Genomic DNA, 18,785 nt, shown 5'->3' with positions numbered 1-18,785 from the left:
TTAGAATAACTGGTTATTTTACTTGTGGGCTTGCATCTGTTTTATGATAAATCTAAAGTGCGTATGAAAGCAGCTTTTCTTATTTCTGTCTCCAAGACGTCACACAAACAGGAACAATGGGATAGTTATGTGTGGCTGAGGAGAGAGCACAGTTAGGAAAGAGGTGTTAGCTGATCCCTATCCTTCCAACACCATCTTATTTTCCTCTCCCTCAATTTCGCACTCTCTTTCCCTCCAGTCCCGCTCTCCTTCTCTTAGATGCGCACAACCACACTATATTCTACAAGAAATAATTGCTTTTGTCTGAAAGGAGTGCTTGAGGGAGGGGCCGAGCGCCCGTTACCTCATTGCGTCAAGGGGGTACGTGAGGGACAACTGGTCACTTCTCCTTCTTTTCATCTCTTTCACTTGACCGGCGGATGTCATCTGTCAACAGCGAGATGCAAGAAAAGGAGATGGACAATAAAAACACATCTTTCTAATGAATAAAATGTGGAGGGAGGACATTTTTGTTGCAGTCAGAGACACCCATAAAACTGAACAGCATCATGTGTTAAACAACAACAACAATAACAGTGCAAGTGTAACAATAAAGAAACATCTCTTTAGTTGTGTACAGCAGTTTTTGTGTCCGTTTTAATTAAAATCCAAAATGCAACATTTGTGTTTGCGAGGACAGTTCGTTCGTCATTGCCTAGACTGAGTCTGAGCTCACAGAGTTCTGCTGCTTAGTGAAATCGATTCACTCTTATCGATTGGAGTGTTTAGCGTATAGATTTTTCTATTTAAAAATCTATATTGACAATAATCTTGTGTGTAAGTGCGCCGCAGCATGCTTTGTAATTGACAGGGCGTGATGAATTGGCGGTAGGAAGAGAAGCCGCTAGCGTTCGCTGATTAAGGCCCCCGGGAGGTTTGCTGGCACGGCGAGATTTCCTAATACACCGGCTCTCATAAAAGCCAGCACGTTGTGCTCCACACATTGGTCAAATAAATAAAATAACATGCATTATCTACGACGACAATTTTAGGTGTGTTCAAAAATCAAAACGTCTTTCGTTTTATGAATAAACTATGCGTAAATTATTTTTCTACGATAATGAGTGGTGTGCGGTTTAACGAACATCCGGTGTTATAATGTATTAGGTGAGTCAGGGTTGTTGGTATCTGTGTGGGATTTTACCTTTCGGTGGACTCGGGCACGGAACCGTTAGGATGAGAGAGAGCGAGAGAGAGGGAGAGGGAGAGGGAGAGGGAGAGAGAGGGTGGGGGTGGGGTGGCGGTGATGTGAGAGTTGTAACGGCTCCGCTTGCGCTTCAATGTTGCAGGCAGCGTGGAATCAGAGCGCGCGAGCGTATGGGAGGAGAGCGTGCACGAGTGAGCTATTGGGGTTCCCAAATAACGGGAACAAGCAGACAGAGCAAAACACGCAGGCGGATGGACGAAAGGATAGGCAAGTGATCTTAAAACCCGGCAACGTAACGAGCTCTTTCCCCCGATGCTTACGTGCTTTATTTGTTTGTTTGCCTTATTTAGTTATTTATATATCGATTGCGTTTTAATTACTGGCTTGTGACAAGGTGCGCGAGAGGAGGGGCGAATCCGGCGAGCACGTTGAGTTGCCTTATTTTTGTATGGATTTTTTTTCAACGAGCGAAAGCAATGCCATTTTAACACACGTTTAGTGACTTTGCGTGAATGAATGTGTAGCCTGTAGCTGCTAGAACAAGGAAGAGAGCTATAGTAGAGCTAGACCAAATAAATTCACCAAAAAATGCACCTATACCCAAGTAATAACACAATATCCGCTGTCTTTTGTACGTTTAGAGTCAGGGTGTGAAATCTTGTCTTTATTACAACAAATGCAGACACGTCAGTTTATTTTACAAGCATATATAACGTTAACCAAAGTTAAAGCGACTGCGACCTAGGGGCGAAGCAGGCCAGCTGAACATACAAGTCTCTTCAGAGACAGAAACACGGGAGATATGCAGTCCTCAACGTTCGCAAAGTAAATCTACGCGTTTGAGTGACAGATATAAAGATTATGCCAAACCGAACTATTATACCAAATACTGCAGCTTAATACCAAAACAATTAGACAAGCATTAAAGTAAGAGTGAAGATAAAATAACCCACGTTTGTCTTGTTCTATTCAGTCTATCCGCCTGTGTGCGCGCTGGAGAAACACAGACAGGCTGCGCGCATTTGGGTATCTATGCACGTAGACCAAAAGTAAATACAAGCTAACAGAAAAGCTAAAAATATATCATGTAACTGGAAATCTTACGTATAAACGAGATATCAAGTAACTATTACGAATCAGCCTGTTTTATCTCGGAATTGTCTGAAAGCTCTCTACCAGGAACGCAGACGGGGCCAAGCGTGTTAAAAGTCTCTTACACTACTGCTGATATCGAAAAGAGAAAAAGAAAACAGCTGATAAGAACTAGTCAAGAAGACGGAGGATCATGTTTGTTCCTTTGCCGGTGCCGTTTGTTTTGCCGAGAACCGCCTCTGATCTCCACGCCTGGCACCTCAGGTCCCCGCTGGCTCTCCGCTCTCACTCCGGTAAGCCTTCTTCCATCATAACCATCCCATTCCCTTCACACCATAACCGCAAGCTCGGGGAAACCTCTCTTCGTTTCACTCAGGGGCCTATCCATCGTGTGAATGAAACATCCTCCGTTTATTTCCCGCGTTCTTTCGCCCAATTCAAGTTTGTAAATGGCAGAACTGTCTTCAACGAAGCCGCACCGTCGCGCCTTTAAAATGCTGTCGGTTTTGTTTTATTAAGGTGTTTCCCGATCAATATTCCAGTCTCGCGTTCGGTGGGTTAGTTTTTCCAAGCCTCCGCACCCGTCCGTCTCCTCCTCTCGCCTCTGCCTCTGCCTCCGTCTCCCCCGAACTAAACTCGCGGTGAGCTGGGAATATTCATGCCAACTTATCGATCCTGCGGAGATCGATTCCGGGGCCGGCGGATCGAGGGGAGAGAGGAGAGAATCAGAGCTGCTAAAATAGAGGAGGATGGATTGCGACGAAACAAAGAAATGAACATTTATTCCGTTTTACATTTTATGTTTGCTTTACAAATCTGAATTTGTAGTGTGATGGTAAACAGTACACGTGAGATCGATTAGAAGTGCTTTAGATTAAAAGACCACATACATTATTTTGTGTATAACGTGAGTGTATCGTTGCAATTGGAGAATGGCAACCAGCAAAAAATGATCTAACGTTTCCGTGATTGTTTCTATTGCGGGAACTTGCCGGTAGTACGGATGCTCCGTAGACAGATGAAAACAGAGAAGGACGCGGAGACGGGTGGAGGGCGGGGGGTCGAGTGGGAGTAGATGGGTGTAGCCTGAATTTCGCTTGCGTTGAAGAGGCACAAGTATAAACATAATGCTGCTATATGTTTTCTGTGAATGTAAAAGTAGAACGTGAGGGAGGTCTGAAAATGTTCCGTTATTTTATAGAGAACAAAGCTTATATGCATGTGAGATCCTTTATCTTTGTGTGGTTGTGAAACAAAGCTTAGAAGGTGTAAATTGCGTTAATTCAGAATATGGGAGGTGTTTCTAAAGCAATGCCTCATATTTTAACCTAACCATGGTTAGTTGTTAATTGTTAGTTGATCAATTTTTTAATCATCCTCATAATTTGCATAACCAGGTTTTCTGTGGACCTGCAGAATGATACAGGCTAAAGGGAAGGACTAATGAGGCACTTCCCCTCAGAGATTAACAGGGCCAGGGGAGAAGTGGTGGAGTTTCATGCCCCTTTTGCTGAAAAATAGCAAGTGTCAAAAGAAGATAAAAAGAGGGCAGAAAAAAAGAAAAAGCTGTGGAGCACTAAAGGAAAGTAGGCGCAGATGACAGTGAAAAATGAGAATGAGTATGGAAAACCAAGTTTGAGCGGGAGAGGTGATCTTCAGCTTGTATGGACACGCTTGTCTCGATCATTAGTGATGAGAGATAAGAAAGATTGTAAATTTTGTATGTTTTTAATTATTTATTTCTTACACTATTTTCAATGCAGATGAGGGGTGGGTGTGATAGTTTGCCTAAGTGTGCCCAAGAACGATTCATGAGTAGTACAGTAGGCCTATGTGATTTTTTAAAGTTAGAAATGTATACAGCTATTAAACATTTTGTCATAAATAGTGGAACTGTGCACACAGAAGCAAAGAAGCTGATCAAGATGCTGAAAGAGGTCTCGGGAGTTATGGCATTAACAGCTCCATTAATATTTTTTGAATGGTATCAGACCGGTCCTGTAGGATGAAAAAAACATTTTATGGAAGTCTTCGGTTTTTAATCATTTTTAGCTGTATCAAGAGGGACAGATCTAGTCTATTGAGTTGAATCAATTAAGATCAAACTCCAAAGTGCTAAAATTAATTGTCTTATTGATTTTAAGATTCAAAATCAAGATGCCAGTTGTCAGTAATGGAATTCATTTAAAATAGCAGCAATAAAATGAAACATATTTCCTTAATATTGACTCTACATCCTCACAAGGACCTTTTGCAGCTAAAACTTGTGTGTTTGGGAGCAAGAGTAAGAGAGTGTGCGTGAGTGTTTATAGATCAGGAGGAGTCCTGGTGTTAAGATGATTGCCAATGACAAAATGTCAGCTTGGGTTTATTTGTAACATAATGGGAAATCAATAGGTATAAGGAAGATGTCAATACGGAATGTTCAACCACATTTTGCTATGTCTCTTTCTCTCTCTCTCTCTCTCTCTGTCCTCATCTTACTCTGATTGATATGCTATGTTATCCTAATGTTTATTTAGTGACTGTACTCCCACAGGTCTTCTGGCTGCACGGTTAGTTTCAACATTAGAGAAGTGTGTGTTCATGCGTGTTGGTTGACCTTCTATGGTGTATTAAAACTGATGATACCCTTCCACTCATTAGCACTGCTGAGAGATGGAACTCAGTAAAGAATTCCCTATAGTTAACCTTCTTCCCCCCAGCGACCAGTCCCAGCACACACACACACACAGTTATACACACACTTGTGTGATTGTATGTCTGTGTACTGTAGTGTATACAATTAGAGAGACACCTCGAGTCTGGTCTATATTTAACCATAGAAACCGCTTAATGTATAGACTTCATATTTGATTGCTATATTTTAGGGCTGTCAAACGATTAATCGTGATTAATCGCATCCAGAATAAAAGTTTGTGTTTACGTAATTTATGTCGGTGTACTGTGCTAATTCATTTTGTATTTATGAACACATACTGTACACATAAATGCATTTTTTTAAGAAAGATATAACATATAACAATTATTAAACGTTTATTTAGAATTTCAATTATTGGTAAATATAAATGAATACATTTAAATATTTCCTAAATATTGTGTATGTTTTGTGTTTATAAATACAAAATAAATATGCACCATACAGATATATTTTATGTAAACACAAACCTTTATTCTGGATGCGATTAATCGCGATTAATCGTTTGACAGCCCTACTATATTTACATATTATATCCATTTATATCTTATTATATAAATAAGAGTTTTAAATAATGACGTCATCATGATATTTGCATACTGAATTGTGATCGGTGCTGTCTGGAGCACATATTTCATCATAATGTGAGAAAACCAATAACACGATTTAACAGTTCCTATAGTGTAAAACAGAACACCACAAATCACTTTAGATTAATCAAACATGGTGGACGAGAAGAAATAAACATACATAGCAGAGCAAGGGGATACAAGTGTTTGGACTGCTTTTTAAGAAAAATTCCCAAGAGAAGAGAAGGAGGCTTGGATGAAGTTAAGATGGCGTGAACATAGATTTTACACTTTCTGATTGGGTATTGCTTTTTTCCACGTGACAATCTACAGACTGCATGTGCGTTTGTCCTTGGGATTATAAATATTTGATATTTGTGATTTGAGATTGGTGTGGCCACAATGTTCTTCTGAGCAGATTCCATAATTCTTAACACACCTCACACCACAGGAAAATCTGTAGACCCATCAAGATAATCGGGATGTTATTGTGAAAAGAGGAGAACTCAGCCCAAAATCGCCCTGATTACCTTGTAGTGTGTACTTGTGAATACCAGAGAGTATAACTGTGCGTTCAGAACACCGCCGTCGAGAGCGTCAAAAATCGCTCTGGCCACCCTGCCAACAACGCTGTAGAAAGAGTCTTGGGCGCGCTGACGCTCTGACGTAGATCGAAATCTTATCTTGTATTTTAAGGGGCCGCAAGCAAACAAGCTTGTTGATCTTGTGCAGACTGACCACAAGAAATTGATCGGTGGAAAGAACTTTATTGTAGTTACACGTTTGCTAACGAAATAAACCAATTAAAAGCCATTTGTGTGGTGTGGCTTTTGTGTTCATGGTTAAGTGCTAGTCTAATTTCAACATTATAGGAGACATTTACTAGCCTTGGTCTTTAATTAACATCAATTTGTGTGCAACCTACATTACAAACTCTCCTGGTCGAAGTGTAACGTTAGCTTTAATGCAGTTGGTCAAATATTCTGCAGCAGTAACACTGTTTTGCATGCTCTTGCGCTCATGAAATTCCCGCTTATTTAAAGAAAATGTATAACGTTAATGCACATCATCAGCAACTCACCAGGAACACAAACAATCTCAGACACCTTGGTCCACGCATCATTTTTTATTTATGTCCCTGTACGCAAACAGGGACGCGTCGTATAGGATTGAGAAACCCGCCACAGCAATTATCAACTTCTCCATTTTGCTTGGGAACTAATGTGGTCGGAACCAAAGTTTACAGGGCTGCTTTCTCTGGAATCATCTCAAGCGATGGACTTCTACGTTCCGATTGGTTGCCGCCGAACCGCGTCATAGCTCATTACCATAAAGTTGACCTGATTTCAATTCTCCTTGACGCCCTCAACGGCGAAGACGCGCCGCGCCGCTCCTCGCCGCCAACTCACATTGAAAATGAATGACTTCCGGCTACTTTGACGCTCTTGGCGGCGCACAGTAATAAAGAAATGCAAATCTGTTTATTGCTCTGAACCGCTCTTGCTGCCTTTATTTCCCTCAGTCTTTCTCATACAAAAACACACTCTGGTGATGTAGGTGGCCACATGAAGGCAGAGGAATAGAAGTGTTCATTGTTCAAGTGTACACTACAGGCAGGTTCTTAATCAACACATCTGTGATAGAGCACCTGGACAATACACCCCCCACAAGCACACCAGCACTCTAAAGCGGCTCACGTGGATTCTGCACCGCTGTGTTAATTTGGTGTGATTATCCGGCTGCACGTGTGCATTTGCTCGCTTATGGCCGCATTTGTCAGAGATGGAGAGAGAGATTGTTAAATTGTTGTTTGTAGATGGATTGAAAAGGGTGGAAAATGTAGAGTGAAGGGTGGACTGAAAGAGGAAGATAAATAGACAAGAATGGACGGATTGATGTTGGAAATGACAGTCCCGTAGAAAGTTTACTGACTGGGTTTTTCAAACCAATGTACTGAGAGATTATCAGGAAAGACACGTAGGAAAAATCGCTGGATTGACACACAGTTATAAACTTTTATAAACCATGTCGTTTGGCATTGGAGCAGCTGGTTTATGTGTGCAGCACACATTTAGATAATAAAGAATTTGTAATAAAAGCTTGCAGCTTGATTATGACCTTCACTCTTCATGAACAAGCCGGAGACCTAAATCTGTTCTCTTCCTCCATCTCATTTAAGATTTATGATGATAAAGGCCGGCCATTCACGCTATATAGGGTTTAGTGGCTGTCTTTCAAGGTGTATGTGATAGTTGTGTTTTGCTTTTGATGTTCCTTTATTAATTGTGATTTATGTCATGGGATAAGTTTGTTTATTAATCATAAATATTCTCTCAAATCTTTTATTTAAAACATGTTTCTAACTTAATACAAATCTAAATTTGCAGATACTATGATCGATAATATTTAGATTTGATGTGGAGTACATTGTAGTGGCCCACTGTGCTGATGGTTTATACCAGAAGTCTGCTTTTATTGAAAGAGGAAGGTGAGTGGATGACTTCTTCCTTTTTTACCGTCATGGTCATGTTTCGTTCATTTTGCAGAGCATATTTATGTTTCATCTTTGCTCTTTGTTTTTAAATTTTTCTTGTTTTATTCAGGTTGCTTTGCGTCCATTACTGTTAATGATTGTGAAATTTTAAAAACATTAATAGTAGCACATGCACAGGGTATTTTTAACTGACAACGCGAGCCGAAACCACCAGCCACCTCCCCACAGAAATCTTGTAATTGGCCACATGCTGCCTTGAGTGACAAGTATGATCATCAATCAAATTAAGGTGTGGGGGGGACAGACTCCGAATCCCCAGACAGGGACCCTGTTAAAAGGGTTTCCTTCAGTCCGGGCTTATCGATCAATATGTGGCTTGCCAATTTGTTCTTTGCACCTGACTACATAAAATGCATATTGCATCAAATTACTCTACATTTATATCTAGTATGCATTATTTTCTCATCAGTTTAAGAGCAAATCATGTACCTTCACTTAAAAATGAGCCAGTACAAATATACAGAGTCTCATGCACATGATGATACAGGTGGACATTAAAGCGGGAACGCTGGATCACGACTGATTAACCTCATATTCATCTTGTGTGGAATGAATATGAGGTGATATGAAAGCACAGGCAACATGGCAAAAATGATTACAGTCATAAAAATATATTGGGTTGCAGATTTTACGAGGAATGAGATGTTCATTCCAGACAATAATTTGGTTTCTAAATCATTCCCTCGTAAACGGTGCTCCCATGTGTCCAAGCAGAGGAATTTGTTATCGCTCAGAGGTTGCTTCTTTACAGCTCTTAATAAAGTTTTCAGTTATATTTCTTTTAAATATTAATGTTGTCTCAGATGTTTCTCCTGAAATAGACTCTGAGCATAGTTTGAGACAGATCTCTCTTGAAACAAATAAGGTCTGGTCTCAGAACTAAATCTCATTGATGTCTAGTAGAGAGGTCTCAATGGGGTATATGCACACGGAGCGATGACATCCTTCCGCTAAAATCTCTGCCAGCTCTGTAACATCCGGTGCCATATTTCTCTTCAGGATGCACATAGGATTATGATCAACAACGTGAGTCTAATTATTCAAACACTTCGCCATACGTCGACAATCAAAAAGGAGAAGCACTTCAGGCTATCCATTTCAAGCTACATCAACAAATATGAAAAAAAGCAAAGTGAACTTTTGCACTTACTAGAGGCATGATCACAGAGGCACTTAACAATGCTTCCCCATAGTGCTGTCGGTTTGCCGAAATTTGAAAATTTTCTTACTAAACACATCGTTATCACTTGGTGAAGATCTGAAAAATCCCCTTAGTGCTATGAGAGCGGAAGGTAGCTGGCAGAGATGCCGTGTGCATAAACCCTATTGTCATTCTTTGTTTTGAACAGTAAAGTTGTTTTTTATATGATATGATGATACAGAATGTTTAATGATGTTTCTTAAGAAAGTTATAAAGGCTTTTCCTCTATCCTCTGTCGCTCTCTTTTGTTCTCTCCCGCCCCACTGTTCCAAGACAGAGGGATTTTTAAGGAGATTTGTTTCTGTGTTTATTGGCCGTCGATGAGCTTTGCTGTCTGTCGCTACTGGCCTGTCATAGCCTCAACGCTGCTTATAGCAAAATCAATCGGTCTCAGTCACAGAGGGTGAAAGAGGGGAGAGCATTAGCGCTTCTTACACACGCACACACACACACACACACACGCACATAGTCAAACTTTATAGCCGACCAAACACACACTTGCTTCAACTCTCCCTCACATTTAGCACAAGAGAAGATGGGATGAAGGGATGGAGGCAAAACGGATGAGAGGAAAAGATGACAAATAGAAAGAGAGAGAGCTAAGGCGAGGGACAGATAGTAGCATTAAAATTCATGGCTTTTTTACTCTCTGTGCTGAAAAATCAATAGTGTTTACTATGAATGAGAGGAGCTCTGGACAGCAGAGCTGGGGGCAGATATAAAAGGGGAGGGTAGTAGCGGGGGGGACGGGGGGGTGACTTCATTACTGGAGGCACGAGAGGTCAAGGTTAAAGACTCAACCTAGCGGGTAGAAGGTGGGGGTAGCACACCATTTACTCAACAATGCTGCAATAGTATTGTGGAGTCAGATACTCCTATCAGTATAAATGAGAACATGTCGGGTCGAGATTTCTCTGCTTACTCTATCTCGCGTGCCCACCGCGGACACTTGCACCCGAGTGGATAAGCATCTGTAAATTCACATTTGGATGGTTCTGGAACTAGTTGGATGTTTTTTACACGGCTGTCTTGCGGCTGATAGCAGAATCTGTCATTTTTGTAAGTTTTAACGAACCTTAAAAGCTCCTACGAAGCGAAGCGAAAGTTTAGGGAGGACAGAGAGAGCGCTGTACTGAGATTACTGCCTAAAGATTGCCAAACTAAAGATTCTTCATCATGTTTAGGTTTTGGCTATACGACAAAGTTGAGTTTGACTAGGGATAATTCCCCCAAAAATGAAAATTCTGTCATCATTTACTCCCCCTCTTGTCATTTCAAACCTGTATGACTTTATTTAATCCGAAGAACACAAAAGAAGATATTTTAGAGAATATTGGTAACCGGACAATGGCGGTACCCATCGACATAGACACAAAACCATGCAATTCAAGTCAATGGGTACCAACATTCTTCCAAATATCTTCCTTTGTGTTCTGCAGATGAAATAAAGTCATACAGGTTTGAAATGACAAGAGGGTGAGTAAATGGCAGAATTTTCAACTTCAAAGTCTCTTGTTTGGCTCCATATCTAGCCTAAGTTTAAGCTTCATATAGGTTGTGGGTTGTTGATGGATTGGAGATGAGATGGCTACCGTGGTCCATTGTGCCTAATAGCCTTTCAAGTCCCTCCTCTTCGCCTTTATTTTCCTCCTTTGTTGGAATGTGTGTTTTCAGCATGGTGATGTATACAGTACTCAAGCAGTTTGATATTCAAGGAGGCTCATGAATGATGTAACAGAAGATGCTTGTCTCAGGCCCCGGTGAACGGGGCTGCTGGAGTATATGGAATATAAATGGAAATGTGAACTTTTACATCAGCATAAATTTACATTAAAGCCAGATGATTGGAGGGCGCAGCTCCAGGTAATTTCCTATCAGGTGGCTGGAAAGTGAAATACTATTTTGGTTTTTGGAGATATCAATCAGCAGCTTTTATTAAGCTTTATATACATAGTGGTTAGATAGTGTGTTAGTTTCACAGATATTGCGATTAATACATTATAAGCCTCCAGGCTCTTCTTTCATTCTTTTGTGTTAGTAAGGAGGGAGGTGGAAGATGGATGTGTTTCATTGCTCTCTGCAGGCCTGGACTCCTGCCACCACTGCCTCTTTAAATAATGTAATGAAATCTCATTTTCAACTCGTTTCATTGATGTCTTAATATCTTATATACTAGCTATGTATTCTGCACTATAATGCCTTATAGCAAATGAAACATATTTAGAAAATACTGTATTTATGTTCTTTTGTGTTCACTTGTCACATAATTCCCTCTCTTTCGTGCTCTGTCTGTCTTTCTCTGTCTTTTGGTGCTTACCTTCTTTCTCACTTTTCTTTTGCTCGGCAGAGCAGAATGCTTCCTAATTCTCTTTTATTCCTTCCTTTTCACCTTCTTTCTCTCTCTCTCTCTTTCTCTTTCTTCTTTATTCGTCTGTTCCCTTAGTGACCGTTTCCAAGGCACCCACTCCCAGGGGCTGGGGAGGGTCCTGTGATGTCATGCATGCATAACTATACACCTGAATTCTCATGCCCTTTTTATTTCAGCAGACCTCTCTTCAGTTTTCTCTCTGTGTTTCTTCAGACAGCTGTGTTCAGAGTTTGTGTTTAGAGTTTTGTATTTATATATCTATTTATACTCATCATCATTCATAAAATATAATTTTGGTAATTTGCTTGTGTGTGTTTATATGCATGTGTTTGTGTGTGTTTTAAATATCTAATGAAGTATTTACACTGGTACAGTAATGCGTGCCGACTCTGTGTCCTTGCCATATGAGATCTGATTCATTATCCTTTTATCAGTGTACGTGACCTTGCCTCATCCTAAACAAGGTTTATCCCCCAATACTATAAAGAACTATTTAAATGATACATTTTTAAAAATGATTTAACTTGAAATTGTTTTATATACTTTTTAATTACGTACTAACTTTTATTAAATGTATTAGGCTATTAATTATTAATTTATTATTATTAATAAACCAAGGGACATTTGTTTATACAATGTGTACACATTACAGTTGTCAATTTATAATATTTATTTTGACAATTAACTTTATACAAAATAAATATGGGAATCTTATGTTATTCTAAAGGGTCAAGTCTAGTAATCTAGCCTCTTCATGGCTGAGAATATAGGACAAACCTTCTCTTCTACATTAAATTTGAATATCGTCTTAGGCCTTCCCAAGCCTTCGATGTCCAAATTCGGTGTTTTTCAGGAAATGGGAAAAACACTGTTTAAAATGATTGAATACTGTGTTGTCAGTGTTGACAAGCACTTTTTAATACTTTTTATTGGTTAGATATTTACAAAACCCAGTGACAAACAATGATTGATAATGATTTATGGCAAAAAAATAAAAGTCATGAAATATAGAGGTACGAGGTTTCAGAAGGACGGCAGCGATATTTTTATATTTCAGTTCTGCGTTGAGGTTCAGTAAGTGATATGGTTATTAAGTCTTGTTTATCAAGTTGACTGCATCTGTCTGCTGCCTTTGACACTGTTAACCACCACATACTCCTGTCGACCCTCAAGGCTATGGGTGTCTCTGGAGTGGTGCTACAATGGTTCAGAGTATCCTGGAGAGGAGAGGTCTCCGAGTCCCAACATCTCGACATAGGGGTGCCTCAGGGCTCAGTGCTTGGTCCGTTGCTATTTTCTGTATACATGACATCCCTAGGCTCTGTCATTCGGAAGCATGGCTTTTCCTATCACTGCTATGCGGATGATACACAACTCCACCTGTCATTTCAGCCTGACGATCCGACTGTTTCTGTACGAATTTCAGCATGCCTAGCCGACATCTCGCTCTGGATGAAAGACCATCACCTGCAGCTGAACCTTGCTAAAACAGAACTGCTTGTAATCCCGGCCGACACAAAGAGTCATCACAACTTCTCCATTCAACTGGGCTCATCAACCATTACATCTTCCAGTACGGCAAGAAACCTGGGAGTGGTGATCGACGATCAGCTTAACTTCAGTGATCATGTTGCCAGCACCACCCGGTCCTGTAGATTCATCCTCTACAATATTAGGAAAATTAGACCTTTCCTATCCCAGCATGCTACGCAAGTCCTAGTCCAGGCTCTTGTTCTGTCCAGACTGGACTACTGCAATTCGCTACTGACTGGACTTCCAGCTTGCACAACCAAACCTCTACAAATGATCCAGAATGCGGCGGCAAGAGTGGTCTTCAATGAACCGAAGAGATCGCACGTCACTCCTCTCCTCACTAAGTTACATTGGCTTCCTATAGTCGCCCGAATCAAATTCAAGACTTTGCTCCTGGCCTACAAGACCACCACTGATTGGCACCCCCTTACCTTCACTCGCTAATGCAGATGTATATACCCGCTAGATCCCTACACTCTGCAAACGAACAACGTTTTGTGGTGCCATCCCAAAAAGGTAAAAAATCTCTCACGTACCTTCTCGGGATCTGTTCCACATTTATGGAATGATCTGCTCGCTGCTACAAGATCAGCAGATTCTGTAGCCATCTTTAAAAACCGTCTGAAAACACATCTCTTCCATCAACACCTGACTGATCAGCTCTGACTTCCACCTCTTTCCTACTCTTTCAAAAAAAAAAAACCTTAGCTCTGTATACTGTAATAGGCTATATGAGACCAATTTTCTTTTTTGCACTTATGCTTTTTGTTGTCAAATTGTTCCAATTGCTTCCATTGTTTCCTTCATCTGTACGTCGCTTTGGATGAAAGCATCTGCTAAATGACTAAATGTAAATGTAAAGCCTGATAGGACACATAAAGTACCGTTCCAATCACAAAAGAAAACGTAAAAGCATCTGGAAGTTATCACAATAGTATGTATTTGTTGATTATTGCAGGCCATGTGTGTTTTATTTGTTTAGCTGTTTCATATTTTTTATATTTTTTCTTCTGTTTTATATGTTCATACATTTGATTTGAAATGTCTTTATTGCTCACATTGTTTAGTCTCAGCTTTACTTTAAAACTTCAGATAAAGTGCACTAATACATGCATTCTACACAGTGTTACATTACTAAGCAACAACTGAGTTTGTTGCTGGATTGAACCAATGTTTTGTCTTTACTGGTGTTAGCTGATGAGGGTCACGGTTACCAGGCAACGGTTAGTGCAGTCTGTAGATATGCATTCTGCTCCTAGGGGGAGCGGAAAGGGGAGTGTGTGTATAGTCGGGGGGGGTCAAGTTTGTCTGAAAGGGGATTAATATTTTGAGAAAGAGCAGGCAGCGGGTCTGTCCACACTGCTTGTGTCTACATAGTTCACTCCTTGTTACTCCTCTTTGAAGCCTTTGTCATGGCATTTCACGCGTTTCCGATTAGAAGTGGTGTTGGCCCCCTAATATACCCAACATATATACAAACTCGCCTGCTCACACACATACACATTCAGCCATACCCTTTAATGGAAATGACTGAACACATGTTAAAGGAATAGTTCACCTTCAAATAAAAATTCTGTCATTATTTAGATTAGATTAGATTAGACAATTTTATTAATCCCCGTGAGTGGAAATTCATTCACCACCATTTCACAATACAAAGGACACTGTAAACAATGGACATCAATACATACAGGATACAAAAATTATATAACATAAATAAAAACCCAATGACCGAACCAGCCCTCCTAATTAATTTATTAATCCTATTTTTATTATCCACTGCAATACTGCTCCCCCAACAAAGCACTGCAAAGAACAACACACTGGCTAGAATTCCCTGATAAAAACATAGAGAAGCTTCCTGTCAATCCCTACAGAGCCCAACTTCCTCAAGAAGAATAGTCTTGACTTTGCCTTTTTAAAAACAGCCTCGCTATTCCTCTTCCAATTCAGTTTGCTATCCAGGTACACACCAAGGTATTTATATGATTGAGCTATCTCAACGTTCTGACCTCTAATTGTCACAGGTATCTTCCTTATTACGTCTAAAATCTTAAATCAACTCTTTAGTTTATTTCTAAATTCAAGCTACATTCTTCACATCATAAAACAAATTAGTCAACCTCTCTTCGATAGTCCTCGTCATTACCTTGATTGATCAATCCTAAAAGGGCAGTATCATCTGAAAATTTCTGTAAACTAGACAATGGATATTTATGCCTGTAGTCCGAAGTATAGAGGGAAAATAAGAAGGGGGAGAAAGAGCATTCCCTGCTCTTTCATTTACACGCCCTTTTGTCATTTCAAACCTGTATGACTTTCTTTCTTCTGTAGAACACAAAAAAAGATATTTAGAAGAATGTTGATAACAGAAAACTGTTGGTTCCCATTGACTGGCATTGATTTTGTGTCCACACAATTGAAGTCAATGGGGACCAACGGTTTTCGTTTACCAAAGTTTTTCAAAATATCTTCTTTTGTGTTTTACAGGAGAAAGAAAATCACACAGGTTAAAAATGACAACAGGGCGAGTAAATGATGACAGAATTTTCATTTTGAAAGTAAACTATTCCTTTAATGATAAATGTCAAGTACATTTATGAAGGTGCACCAGTGCAGTCCTGTTCTTTTGTGTTTAAACTTCTATGGTTAAATAAGACTTGATCGAAGTACACAAAAATGGTGTAAGAAATGAAAGGAATGTATAGGAAAGCTGCACTGGCTTCCAAAATAGATAATAGAAAAATAAATAGATTTCCTATCTTTATAATAATTCTGTTTGTGTTCAAATAGAAAAAAGTACAAGAGTGTGAATGTGAAGGTGGGTAAAAGTTGACTGAATTTTCAGTCAGGTGTGACTCAAATAGGCTGATTAAATTTTAATGTAAACATATGATTTCTGCCACAGGTTTCAGTGTTCTACAAAGTGCTTTTTACCCAAAGCTACAAATAATTCATGTGTTAGGTGAATTTATAATATTAACTGTAATGTCTGAATGTAAAGTAAACATGTTTCTGAATAATGAACGTTTCCATCTGTAGCCTATTTAATTTCATGCACTCTTGCTTTATTACCTTCATCGCTCTTTTTCTCTTTTTCAAACTTGATTCTGTCCCCGTCTTTTTCCCACCCTATTGACCCTTTCCCCTTACAATTCCCTCTCTCCATCTCTCTTTTCCACCTTCTCTCTCTCCATATTGATCGACACATAGTGCGCTCTGTTCTTCACTGTGCTTGCCTCACTTTAATCAATACAGATAATTGTCTGCTCTCTCTCTTTGCCAAATACTCTCTCTCTATCAATGAACCCCCTAACCACCCTAAGTCTGGGATTCCCCCGTCTTAATGACCAAAGGTAACGGATTCTCTCTCTTTCTTGCCATCGATTGGTGTGGGAGCGATTGACTCACATGTGTAAACATGGTGCACAGTTGCTGTGTTGAAGTCCCTTGAACTATTCCCATGTGGTTAGTATAGAGACTGACTCCTTTGGTGTTCGGGAACCTGTCTGGTTTGAAATTTAATTATTATTTGCGTATTGTCAGATCAAAGCATTTCTACAATTGACTAGAAAAGACAGCCATGTATAGATATATTTAATACATAATAATAAACAATACACTTCAGAGCAAGGATGAGAAATCTAAGGGGTGACGGAGAGGAAATGACATCACGGCATGTCGCATGCCAGATTCATTCTGCACCTCCTACATGGGCACCAAGGCTCAACATTTCTGGAATATGTGTGCTAACCTTTCCCACTCCATTTTTAACCCACTTCGTGAGGACCGAGGAGATAGAACTCCATATTCACCAAGGTCATAGTTCAGTCTCTGCAGGTGAGACCTTTTCACCAAGGTAATAGAGAATTAATATTTATACTATAGCATGTATGATTTTTTGATAGGCAGGGTCGGGGGTAGCAGAAAGCATTTTCTTGAAAATGACAGTGAGGTGGGAGAGAGAAGGCAGAGAGGGACGTTGACGCTCTTGTCTCGCCAAAGTCTGATTTAAAAATCAGGAATTCTGTGAAGAGGGAGATTATAGGTGATAGGTCTCATTCCAGAGTTTGAAAGAAGGAAAGTATCCCACTGGGATTTTAACAGTCACACGTACACAGAGTGAAATGGCATCGGTTTGCTGCCAGACACTATTCACGGTACCTGTCTTCAGTTCTCTATGGAGCAGAATGTTGTTTGTGCATCATAATGTGCATATGTACATGCGAGAAGAGACGCAGTATGCACAAACATACTTCTATGGTTTCAACCGACAACAAACAAATGTCCTGTGCGATATTAAAAATGTAACAAATAGTAACAAATGAAAAGCGAGTTGAAAGGAACGAGAAATGTAGGACTTCATGTTTATTCCTAGGTTGTTGAAATATTGATACATTTTCTTTTGCCGCACGTCTCTGTTGGCAGCTTTTTCCTAGCCAGATTTTTTCTCTCCTCTCTTTCTCCCTCTTTCTCAGTCAAGCCTCAAGGAAGAAACCTTGAATTTGAATTTCAGAGGCAATGAAAAGGAGAGAGGGGGTAGGGTGGGGTTGTGCTCTTAGGGAGCGGTCGTTGAGAAAGTGCCTGTAATGGGCGTCTGTGCGCTCTCCCCCTGTCTGGGGCCCCGATCGATACCGACTCAGAGCAATAAAGCTTTCCCCTGTCATCTCCACAGAATACAAAGCAGTGTGGGGAGAGAGAGAGAGATAGGTGAAAAGCTGTTCCGCTAGCCAGAGCGATTTCCTAACCCCCCCAAACCCCCCTCATCTACCAGCAGTAGAGCCCCTACCCCCCCATCCCTCGCTCCTTCCCATAGTGCTCCTCTCCATTCCCCAAATGTAGTACGGGTCCCCTGTGCTGGCTCCAAGTAGCTTTTGATATCTCCCCACGCTCAGGAGGAGTCAAATAAATAATGGCAGAAGAAACTCTTATTTTAGTTATTATCACGAACACAGAGACAAGGATGGATAGAGAGACAGCCAAGTGGGGCATAAAAAGGAAAGGAAATGAAACAATAAAAGAGGTAGGAAGAAAAGGCAATGGGAAATGGATGGATAGACAAAGAGAAAGAGAGAGATGTGAAATGGAATGGGGGGAGAGAAGGAGGAATGAAGTGATACGGGGGGCGGAAAGGGAAGGAGAGGGGGATTATGGGAGAACGATAGATGGATGTTGTGATAAAGATGGAGGGTGAGCGGGAATATTGATGAGTAAGAATGATAGACAGGAGGCAGTGAAAAGGAAAAAGACGGAGGGCAGGCTGGACAGAAGAGGGAAAGGGCGAAAGGGGGTTAAAGGTCAAATTATTTCTGTTACCGAAACCAGCAACTTTTAATCACAATGACAACACTGACACTAAGAGAAAAGACAGAAATAGAGCATGTGTGTGTTGATGGTAGCTGTAAAGTTCAACTGGTATTACCATTGGCAATTTGTACATTTTAGCTGTTTGAGTACAGTAAACCCATTGTCATGTGCAGGAAACCAGTTTGAAATGATCCGAACTTCGAGACGCGACGCGATGTGCAGCTTGAAATAGTCATTAGTTGTTGAGTACACTTTGGTCATAAAGGGATCAACTTGG

The 18,785-nt window shown here is 40.3% G+C and overlaps 1 protein-coding gene across 5 annotated transcripts in view; it reads left to right on the top strand.

The window, feature by feature from the left end:
• The first annotated feature begins 1,286 nt into the window (after nt 1–1,286).
• The window catches only part of pou2f2a (POU class 2 homeobox 2a), a 39,621-nt gene continuing 22,122 nt past the window's right edge, over nt 1,287–18,785 (top strand). For all 5 annotated transcript variants that reach the window (XM_057340844.1, XM_057340843.1, XM_057340841.1 and 2 more), the window contains exon 1: nt 1,287–2,571. In XM_057340844.1, coding sequence (XP_057196827.1) covers nt 2,472–2,571 — 100 coding nt within the window. In that variant the 5' untranslated portion in view covers nt 1,287–2,471. The remainder of the gene's footprint in view (nt 2,572–18,785) is intronic.

Source organism: Triplophysa rosa, linkage group LG8 (assembly GCF_024868665.1).
Source record: "Triplophysa rosa linkage group LG8, Trosa_1v2, whole genome shotgun sequence".
NCBI classification, from domain to species: Eukaryota; Metazoa; Chordata; class Actinopteri; order Cypriniformes; family Nemacheilidae; genus Triplophysa; species Triplophysa rosa.
Note: the sequence above shows the minus strand (reverse complement) of the source record. Positions and strands in the feature narration are given on the sequence as shown.